At 38.6% G+C, this 11,334-nt stretch overlaps 1 protein-coding gene across 4 annotated transcripts in view; it reads left to right on the top strand.

Annotated features, from left to right (window-relative positions):
* The first annotated feature begins 6,652 nt into the window (after positions 1-6,652).
* Positions 6,653-11,334, top strand: part of TAPT1 (transmembrane anterior posterior transformation 1) — a 44,784-nt gene continuing 40,102 nt past the window's right edge. For 2 of the 4 annotated variants that reach the window (XM_062575364.1, XM_062575363.1), the window contains exon 1: positions 6,653-6,905. In XM_062575364.1, coding sequence (XP_062431348.1) covers positions 6,653-6,905 — 253 coding nt within the window. The other 2 variants (XM_062575365.1, XM_062575367.1) reach the window with 2 other exon arrangements.

Genomic DNA, 11,334 nt, shown 5'->3' with positions numbered 1-11,334 from the left:
TTATATTGACTGTGTTGGCCTTACTGGAATTAAAATCAGAGTTGCATTTAATCCAACACTGTTATCGTATTTGACAATTGGATTGTAAGAGTTAGTAATGAGATCAGTAACTAAAGGACATACCAATCTCAAGGGAAGATAATTATTCAAAAGCATAACCTGAAAATGTCTGGCTGAGTTTAGTACATTTCTAATGTTAAAACCATACTTAGTACCTACAGTTGATTCTGATTTCAGTATTCTTTTATACATATATATATATATATATATACACACACACACACACATATATATACATTTACAAATAGATATTTATGTGTATGTGCATGTGTAAACAACAAACATCTGTGTGCACGGAGAGCAGTTCTGAATAAGGTTTGTCACCTTTACTGTACTATGCACAATGGTTTCGGCCATGTGTAGCCATTATAGCATCATTTAAATAGTAAATAATTATTCAATTAAGCAATAAAACATCTTTTTTCAAACTTAGAATTATTTAAAACTAGTCACAATCTTGTGAAAACTGCAAGAGGCCACTGAAGCTAATGACTTTGTTTTAACTTACAATCACAAATGATTTGGCCCAGAGCTATACAACTTTCAAGCAATTCCTTTTTTTCATGTAATGTTTTCTCTATGTGTAATTTTTCATGTGCAACTACAATTGCAAGTTGGGCCATGGTTTTCAAATGAAAATCTAACACTGAGTCTTAAAACTTCTAAGTGATTTAGTAGCTCCTGCCAGTGGCTCAACATTTTTGAAGAACACATTGTTACTGCCCCAAACTGGGAAAGTACTTACCCTTACATTTAAATTAAAAACATCTCAGGTCTCTCCTGAGCAGAGATGCTTTCCAGAAGTGAGAGACTTAAGATCCTGTCTAAAGATATCAGAATCTAATTTTAGGCAAAAGCTTTGAAGCTCTTGATATATATATCTGCCTACTTTATCGTAATAGTGATGTTCTGGTTGGGTGGGCTGAGATTTTCAGTTTACTAAAATCAGTAGGACGGTTTCCAGCAACTTTCATTGCTAATGATTCTTGTAACAGATTCCTGTAACATCTCTATTTGGGCCTAGCATGACTGAAAACTCATACTGTAAATTCCCTAAATCTGTAGAATAGGGGGAAAATGGTAGATTTAACCTTATCTATGAGGTAACCTGCTCTTAAAGGTAAATTATCTTTCGACACTTAAAGAAAAAAAAGCCCACTTTTTGTCCAATACTGGGAATTTCATTCTTAGCTACAGGAAATACATGCTTACCTGCCAAGATTCATGCTCTTCTCTTTCCATCTCATGATTTTTGGAGCCCTCATGACTGCTCTTTCCATATGCATTTTCTCTGCAGATTTACTCCCACTTATTCCCCTTACACCTGACTTGTGGTTTACCTCTGCTGAGACAGTAGCTAAGGGTAGAATCAAAGACAGCTTCACCCTTATTTTTAACACTTAAAACCAACTTGTGTAGTCACATGCAAAGAACCATCTTCAAATGTTATACAGTGCAGCTACACATATGTAACAAGCGATGAGGAAAAAAATATTATAAAGCCTTTCTCTCAACACTTTAGGATGCTGTGACAAAGTAATTGGGAATCTAAGAGACAGGCATTTCCCTGCTAATTTACTCTGAAATAAATCCTGAAGGGAAATGTCCCACTTATCATTGAGTTTAGTTATGTAGGGGTTGCAAAGATTATTTGCTGCTTCTCTCATGTAATAGATGTCAGAGTTTCAAATATCTGCTCCAATATAGGCAGGAATTTGAGTCATGAGGTTTTGCTTGAGATACAAACCCCAAGGAAATCTTTGCACAAAGAAATGGAGAACTATCAGATCATGTGCAGGAAAAAATTGGCACTGAGAATTAGAAAGAAAGTACTGCCTTGAAAAAACTCTCAGGATATCTGATAATTACAAAAAATATTAAATCAGGTAACTCCTAGAAGCCTGAACACAAACTGCAAAGGATATTAAGAATTTTATTTTTAAGATACTGAGGACATATTTCTAAAGGCCTGTAATACTAAACTAGTGTTCCATGCCTCTGCCTTTTGTTCCTCCTCAAACTTCTGAACTATGGTCCTGGGATAAGATGCCACATATAAACATCTCTAAAGAATGATTTCTTCCAAATTTGTCGAAGACGATAGATGTGGAAAATTATGCTATTATTGGACAGAACCATTGATTTTATCTATGGAGCAGCTGCTGTGCCGTATAGTACAGTATCCAAAGTAAGCAAATAATGGAAATATACCAGTGAAAAGTCAAATCTGATTTCCAGGTATTGTAGTATAGCATAATGCTATTTGTATTTGGATTATTCAAGGACATGCTGATGTTGAGTAATGCCCATTAGTTTACCTAAGAATCAATATAATCTTTACTGAGCCTGCAACTCAGAAAAAAAATGCAGTATACTCTAAGGGAATCTATCTTTAATTTTATAACATAGATAAGAAAACAAAATTAACAAATGAAACACACAGACTGCTGGATATTCTCTATACACACAATTTCTAAAACAGAGTATTTTTCATATGTAAAGATTATCCCATACAAAAATTCACGTACTGATTAGATGTGAGACATAAAATGGAGGAAAGAACCTTTACATGATTTTTTCTTCTGTGGGCGTAAACAGATATTTTTAACTTCAGCTACCAAACAGAACTGACTGAGACAGAATTAGACTATACTTCCAACCAATCCTTTTGTACCTTGCAAATATATGACAGCTGCGATTTGGAAAGATTTAGAACTAAGTTTCTTAATATCAGTTGTTGCTAAGAGATGCATTGCCTCTAGCAGGAGAACAAATATGCACCCACATATTAAGTGGATCGATGAGCTAAACATCACAAACCTAACATAAAATAATTTGTTTGTATTATAAAAGGGTCTGAAAAGGCTTTATTGTGGAAAAAACAGTATTATTGCACTTTGAATTCGACATGAGTTTTGTTGACCTGCCTCTTCATGGAAGGTGCATGTGGTGATGACATTTTTAATAATGAAGAAAGACTGAAAATCACATTGAAAACTATAATAACTCAATATAAATTACTGTAAGAGACTCAAGAAATTAAACCATTAAACTACTGATATTTTTAGTATGTAGGCTTTTTTGAACAATATCGTGAAGTCTATAGAAGTTTAAGTGTCAGTGACAAAAAGCTTACAGTGAAAGATAGGTACCAGATGTTTTTGTACATAGTTATGAGTATCACATTGCTATTATCATCATTTTAACATCTGCCTATTCTTTCTGGCTAAATTAATGTAGTTTCAAATTTCATTTACCTTCGTTTTATATAATACACTGAATTTCCATACTTTTCCCAAGACTCCTCTCATACTTCTTAATCTTTACATCTATCTCCATAATTTATTTTTCCTATTAGTTATCGTTTTGTTGATAAAGTTTGTTTCCATGTTTGTATTACTCTCTAAAAAAAGTTTTTGTTAGCACACTTCATTAATAGACCACCTGTTTTTATATTTTTTATGTGCATGTGAGTGTGTGTAGATTTTTTTAATAACAATGATAGATCTTAAGATATCTTTCTCTAAGATGTCTGAGTTGGTAGGGCTAAATGATGTAGATGCCAAGATCTGCAAAGAGAACAAAGATTGCCAGCAAAAAGAGCACTGCAGAGAATAATTATCCATTTTCTGAGTCTTCTTAATAGCCCTTAGCCCTTTAGATTTTTCTTTTCCACTACCAAAAAAAAAGGAGAAGTTTTAGACCACATAAGAACAGATGTTAGAAACAGACTATCCTCACTAGGAGACAGAGTAGTTGCAGCAATGAATATAACCGCGCTGTATATAGTATAGAAGTTTTAATACTTGAAAGTGTCAGAAAAAAAATTTCCTGACATCAATTAGCAAAAGTACCTCCATGATGATTATGTGTAAGACACATTATAAACATCAATGAATGAAAATGTGGAGATAGGTAGGTAATCACTAATATATGTATGGGCAATCTAAGGCAAAAAATGAAGCAACTTGCACAAATCTTCCCAAATTGGCAATGCTTTTATTTCCAAAAAAATATAAGTAACTATTAATTTTTAGTCCTGCAGTCACTCCATTACTATCCTAATGCTCCTTGCTATTGTATGAATGAAACTGCTTTTTCTCCTTGGAGGGAGTCATTTATTTTGATACAATTCCCCTTTTCTTCCCTCACTTGCTAATTCTCTCCTGGAAAAGAAGAGAAACTCACTTGCAGAAATGTATACAGGACAGTGTCTTGCTCTATGAAAATCGCCTCAGGAAAAAGATTAGTGAATGGGTATGAAACTGCAAACTGGATTCTGTCTCTTTGCAGAGTCACTCAGTAGCATGCCTCTTAACAGATAAGCTATGGAAAGCAACAAAATGCAGCTTCTTATGTCCAAGCAGCACATGACCCTAGATAACTCCCAACAGCAGATATCATAATGAAACACTACTTCCTACATAAACACTGGTAGAATTTTTCACTAAACAACTTTTCAGAGTGTCTTAGCTTTTTCTTCAACGATTCAAATATCTTGAAAATGAATTTTGCTGCACTTAACCTTTTTGAAATGTCCAACTAGCCAAAATATCACATGTAATAGTTGAAATACACACATCTTTCCACATGAAAAAGAACACATTAAAACTCTAGCTAGTAAACTGTTACATACTTGATATAAAGCACAGGGAAAACATACACCAGGCAGCTGTGGGTAGTAACATGACATTAGCTGCTCGGTGGGCTTTGCCACGTCAAAAACATGAGCGAATTGCTGGCAAAACCACATTGCAGTCATCCTGTTATCGTGCCTTCAGCTGAGCTTCTTCAAGCAGAAAACTGTAAGAACTTGTACACTAAGCAAGGTTATCTGGGGTCAGCCCCTGAATAGTAAATATGGGTCCTGTCACAACTGGTACAGGCATTTAATTAGATAGCTTCTCCATAGGCCTGAAGGAAAAAAAAATGCTTTTTACATGATTTTGATGCTGCAAATGTCTTCATCTGTGTAAGACTGATAGCAAATTTGTGACAATTGCTTGTCCTTAAAGATCATGCAGTGCATTTTATGGATGTATTATGGATGTCTATTATATACAGTTGGGAGCAGGGAAGCAGAATGTTTCTCAGGGTGACATGTAACTTTGCATGGACTGCAACAGCATTTTCATTGAGGGATTCTTCAGCTCCTTCTTGGGATTCTTTGTCCAGCATCCTATTTTTCACCAGCTCTTTGCACTTGATGTTAGGAGAACATCATTACCAATACTGGTAACAGGTACTGCAGTAGCTATCACTGTTAGCGTCCTGTGTGATATTCCTATTACACACTGTGAATGCCTGTAAAAAGCATTCCACTGCCAGAAAAAGCTATGGATTAATCCTACCTGATTTTAGGCATTTAGAACCATTAATGGCAGTGGAAATGGGCACCTTAAATCTATCCAAGGTCTGAAAAGCTCTTTGAGGTGTGTCTATTTTCCACTAACTCAGAGGTTGATTTACTATATGCACCAGTCTTACAAAGGAGGACTCTTGATTTCTTTTAGGTGAGTGCCTAAATGTTAAGCTGAACGAATGTGGCCTCTGAACGTGTGATAAGGATATGAGAAGTGGATGTGAAGGAGCTCTTTCCTTGAAATTCAGGATGGTATTTTGTTCTAACGCCCATGTGAATTCCCTCTGTCAACAACCACTTCACTGTTACCTTGAGCTCTCGGATTCTCATGTTCATCTGTCTTCTAAAAAATCATAAGCACTTTGAGGCTGGAAAATTTTTTTCATTAACATGATCTCCGATTAGCCTTACTACTGATAATAGCCTGCTGTAATTAATGATATTGCCAGCCTCAGCCCTTCACGAATTACCAGATTTTGGCTGGGTCAGATCATGCTCTCTGGGCTGCTGAGGGCTGGTGATGACTGTCGGTTCCCTGAACAGGCCCGCATGCAGTCCCGCACCGGTGCGGCACCGCGAGCCTCGCGTTTCCAGGGGCTCAGGGAACACGGCTCCTCCTTGTGCAAAGCCCTGCAGCGGATTACTTCTGGAGTCCGCACGTGCCAAGCGCTACATGAACTTGGGAGAGCAAATCTCTGGCCTCAGGTGCACACTTTGGCCCAACACACGAGGCTTTAATGAAATCCTGTTGGCTTTATAGTTAATAATTCATCTCTCTCCTCTCCAAACCGCTTTTCTATTTGCATGGCATTGTGTAAATCAATCACGTTATTTGCAATGGGTTTGAACGATTGTCCCGCAGTGACCTGTGACAGTTATGCAGGGCTTTCTTCATGAAAAGGGCAGAGGACCCACTAATCTGCTTTATAATACAGGTATCTTTACGTGCACCTCCGCACGCACCGACGCCGAGAGGACTAGAGAGGCCGAGCCCTGCAGCCCAGGCGCCTCGTCGACGACCACGGCGCTTCACAGCGCTAGCGGCAGCTCAGCGCGCCCTGAGGGCGCCTGCGCCACGGCAAGATGGCGACGCGCGGGCTCTCCCCGCCCCCCGCGCGCGGCACTCGAGCGCCGGCCGCGGCGCGTCAGTGTCGCGCGGTGATGACTCAGCGCGAGGGGCGCGGCGCGGGGGCGGCGGGCGCGGAGCGGGCGGCGCGGCTGGCCGCGAACATGGCCGGCGTTGCCGACGCCGCCGCCGCCGCGCCGGGCAGCGGCGGGGACGGGCGGCGCGGCGGCGCCCAGGAGCAGCAGCAGCAGCAGGAGGGCGGCGGTAGTAGGGGCGAGCCGAAGGCTCTGTGGGCGAGCAGCGAGTCCCGGCCGCCTCCGGCCGGCGCGGGGCAGCAGCCGTCGCCGCAGCAGCGAACCGAGACGTTGGGCTTCTACGAGAGCGACCGGGGCAGGAGGAAGAAGCGGAGCCTCGCGGGTGAGGGCGGCTCGCCGCTCGTACGGGCGTGTTTACAGAGGGGAATGACGGCAGTTAAGTTCCTGCGTGCTGCCAGGTGGCGTGTTAACTGTCAGGGTGTTTTTAAATAACAAGGCTCTCTGCAAGCGAGATTGAAAATCAGGTTTTTAGCCTTTTTTTTTTTTTTTTTTTTTTTTTTTTTTTTTTTTTTGGCAAAGAATGCCGTTTTTCCGGGCGAAAAGCATAGGGGTTCGGACCTAAGCGGGTTGTGCGCTTCCGTAACTCCACTGCTGAGGGCGGATGCAGGCTCTTAACTTTCGCCGTTGCTGAAGTACGGGAAACACTTGTGGGTTAATATCGTTTGTTAAATAGCATAGTTACAAATACTGTGATTCTTACCTCTGCTGCAGGAAGTGATAATACTGTTAGAGTCTCGCAGTGACATGCAGGCTCGTAGAAGTCTTCTTACCTAAGTATAATTCGCTAACTAAGGATTTTAGAGGAGCGGGAAAAAACAAGAGGAGAAGATGTAGTGGCCCTTTCTGTCAATTTGCAATTTTCTGTGGACTTAGGCTTGAACTGATTATTCCTTGTGTCTACAGTGTATTTTTCTAAAAAAAAAAAAAAAAAAATAGCCCTGCTTTTTCATAAAAACTGTAATTTAGTGTGGTGGTGGTGATTTAACTACGTTTGTAAGTAACTTTATTAGCAGCCTGTTCTTAGTGGAATGGTTTGCTGAAAATGTGAAAATTGCCTGAAGAGATCTTCAGATTTCTAGGCTTTATTTCTGCCTCAGTGTTGGCTTGAATGTAGCACCACAGGTTGTATCAAAAAGGGGAAATGAGATTTAGCTTAATCTGGCACAACTGAAAGCTTTCCCTTTAAGCTTGACAGGTGCTATGTCAGTCTCAGGTTCTGATGGATGTGTTCTGTCACAGGACTTAGAGCATCATTGATTGAGCTTATTGATGAAACTGCTGTAATTCCCATGATTGTAATAAGTCAGCTTGATTACAGTGTTATGAAGTGCTTTGTAGGTTTTTTTTTTTTTTTTTTTTTTTTTTTTTAAGAAGTGCTCAGGATGCATGCTGATATCCTTGAGAGGTAGCTGAATAAATAATTTTCTTTAGAGAAAATTTGATAGGGGGAAAATGTTCCTGACTAACTTCCAGCAGTTGATTTTAAGGAATAGTTTAAAATTATTGGCTATTTCTGATTCCTTAGAAGAAGAAAACATATTAAAAAAAAAAAAAAAAACCCACACTCTTAAAATAGCAACCCAAAATTCCTCATCTTTAACTGTAACGGTATGTATTATACTACATTAAAGTCGTGGTGGATTTCGTTCCTTTTTTTCGAGATGGTATCAGCAAAACCAATACTGTTTAGGCAAGTTGCCTGGAGGAGGAGATAACCATTGTGTATGTATCTGTGTGTTAATTAGTGTTGTACTATTGTTGTATTAACTTATTCGGTTGTTCGTGGAAGTGTGTGTTTAGAATTGGTCGAAGCAAAATGAATGCCTGGAATTGTAGCATTTAGGATCAGCATAATGATAAGGTGACAACAGAAAATTGAGGCACAGTGGATTTTACCTTTGAGCAAGTGTTGCACTCCGTTTCTGGTTAATGGTTATCTGTATGTTGAAGTTTAACTTTAGGTAAATCATTATTGAGAGATAATTGAAGAAATTACTCTGGCCCCTTATATTTTGAAAAAAGTTGTGCTTTTTTTTTTGTGCTGAGGTGAGGAGGTGGATGAGAATACTTTTGAGTGTGCTGTCTGAACAGTTTAATCTTAGGCTAAGGTCTAAGAATTTTCTAACTGCAAAGCAGAGGAAATTGAATTGAAATTACACTGTTTTATTAAATAATGCTTTGATAGCTGAATTAAGCAGCACTTTTCAGACAACTTATGTCTCTGTTCTCCCTTGGCCTCTCATCCTGTTCCTTTGCTTACAGTGGTGTGGAGTGTGTTGTGGTTTTTTTTGTTTTTTTTTTTTGTTTGTTTGTTTTTGTTTTTTGTTTTTTTCCCTCACGAGATCAGTACTTGATTTACTTCACAGACAGCTTTGCTGGCACAGCTCTAGGGTTGATGCTGAGTGGGAATAAGGACTCAAGCAGAAGGTGACTGAGAGACTATGTATGCCGGCACTTCCCCTGTGCTGAAGAAATTATTTGCAGTTGCAGTCTGGCGCTCATGTATTGACCAACCTCAGTCATAAGAACTGACTATTTCAAGCTCTTAAGTCTGGAGTGTAAAAGAAAAGGTGGAGACCAGGTGAAAAAAGGCTGAAAGCCAGGTGAAGGAAACTTAAAGATCATTTATTTTTTGTAGAGAGTAGGCACATTAATGAGTTTGTGTGAGGTAGGGTGGAGTGGGAACAAACAGCCCGTTAGTTACTCCTTGGTGGTTGGCTGTATGCACATATTTATCCTGCAGGAAACATGAGTTTTTCAATGAGGTACATTCTCTTTAAGTTAGAGAAGGTGGTTTACTAGCAGTGTAAGAATATACCCCTAGGCAGTTAGAGTAGCCGGTTTGTTGTTCCGCACCTAAGTTTATCTCATGATAGTGTGTCTTGATTTGTTTTGCTTTCTGTTAACAAGAAAGGATACAGGAAAAACAAATTCCATGTGAGAATGTTAGAAAGGAAGACTTCAGAAAATAAATTTGCAGGAGGTTTGAATAATAGTTTAGTGGTATGAGCTTCTGTCTTTATTTCACTGGAATGAACTTTGATTGAAACTTTAAATGTCAACATTGGTTACTTTTTTACTACTCAATAAACTACATGTCTCTTTTTAAGTACCTTTAAGACTTACTGTTCAGTGGTATGAAGTTCTGTCTTTAGTTCACTAGGATCAACTTAGATTGAAACTTTAAATGTCAATATTGCTACTTTTTTACTACTGACTGAACTACATGTCTCTCTGTTTTTTTAAAAGTACCTTTAAGTCTTGCAGTAGCCTTAGTCTATTAGAAGTGGATCAGTGATAATAAATTACAGTGATCACTACACAAGAAAATTATTTTGGGAAAACTACCTAGTTCACAGTTTAAACTGAATCATGGTGGAACTTACTAATGATGCATAATTAACTAGTGATTAGTGAATTGTATGTGTGGTCAATATCAGCAGAAGAAGAGATAGGCCACGCTACTGGACACTCACAGAACGGTAATGAACAATTACGAATTTCTAAACACCCTTCTGTAATCCCCCAAAATTTTAATCACACCCACACAGGTCTGTGTGCCTCTCACCGTAGGCAGTGTAGGTTATAAGCATACCCTTCCTCTTCTGCTTCTGTTTTTACTTCTTTTGAAGTTGGCTCCTTCGTTGCTTCAAAACTCTTAGCAATTTCCTGGTTACTGTTTCATCCAATTGATGGTCATTTTCCTTTCTAGTGTGATCAGGATCTGGGCCAGTAGTTTCAAAATGGCTTAGCTGGTTTGAGAGCACCCTTAATCACTGATAGAGGTACCAGTGTGGGCAAAAAGGAATTGAGCAACAGTCAACTGAAAGCTTGAGTTGACTTCAGCAAGAGTGAACATGTAGTAACTACGCTAACGAACTTATTGGCCACAATAAGCTACTTCTAGTTTTCTTAAGTGAGTCTACTTGGGATGTTAAAACTCAAAAAAGAGCTGAGTATAACCTTTAGGTGGCAGTAGAGTAATGAAAGCTTCTGAAAAGCATTCATCTTACTTCTGGAAGAAATTTCTATAACAAATTCCTTGAGCAGCAAGGTTAGATATATTGAATAACTTACTAGCTTGGGGCTTGTTTTAAGTGTTCAGCAAATGCTAATCATTGTTTCAGTATGTGTGTAGATATCATAAGGAATACTCCTAATTGGAAATGGAGTGCTTTGAAAGTGTCAAATATTTCTGTAAGCTATGTAAATTGAAGATATTTTAAGTTTCTGCAATGCTTTATGAGGAAAATGCAGTTCTATACATGCTTGATAGCCTTTCAAGACTTGAAAGGCCTTGTTTTCATCAGTCAGAATGTTTCTACTGTTTATGTGTTGAGTGACTTAATTGTGTTTCCATGAACGTTATAATCTTGCAGAAAGCTTTTTCTTTTTAAAAAAATAAGTTGCTAATGTTGCAGAAAGAAAATAGATTTTTAAAAGTCCAAAATAAGAGCTCACTAACTCTCAATTTAAGGGTCAGAGCCACTCAGCATTCAGTATAGTTTTTTTGGCTGATGTCTTGGAGTAATACGTTGTTTGATGAAAATGATTGGGTGGCAAAATTAGCTTATTTTGCTTGTTGGGAGGGCTATGGGAGTGGGGGAGAATAGGACTTGATTTTCATATGGCTACTTCTATACCAAGTTATTTGCCATTCTAGTTAATAGCAAAAACCTCCTAGATCAGAAGTGACAGAACTGAAACATGTGGCAGGTAACAAAAGCATAGCAGTCTTGTCTTTGTCTTTG

This window comes from Rhea pennata, chromosome 4, assembly GCF_028389875.1.
Source record: "Rhea pennata isolate bPtePen1 chromosome 4, bPtePen1.pri, whole genome shotgun sequence".
Taxonomy (NCBI): Eukaryota; Metazoa; Chordata; class Aves; order Rheiformes; family Rheidae; genus Rhea; species Rhea pennata.
The sequence above is the reverse complement of the archived record's forward strand: the minus strand, read 5'-3'. Positions and strand labels throughout refer to the sequence as shown.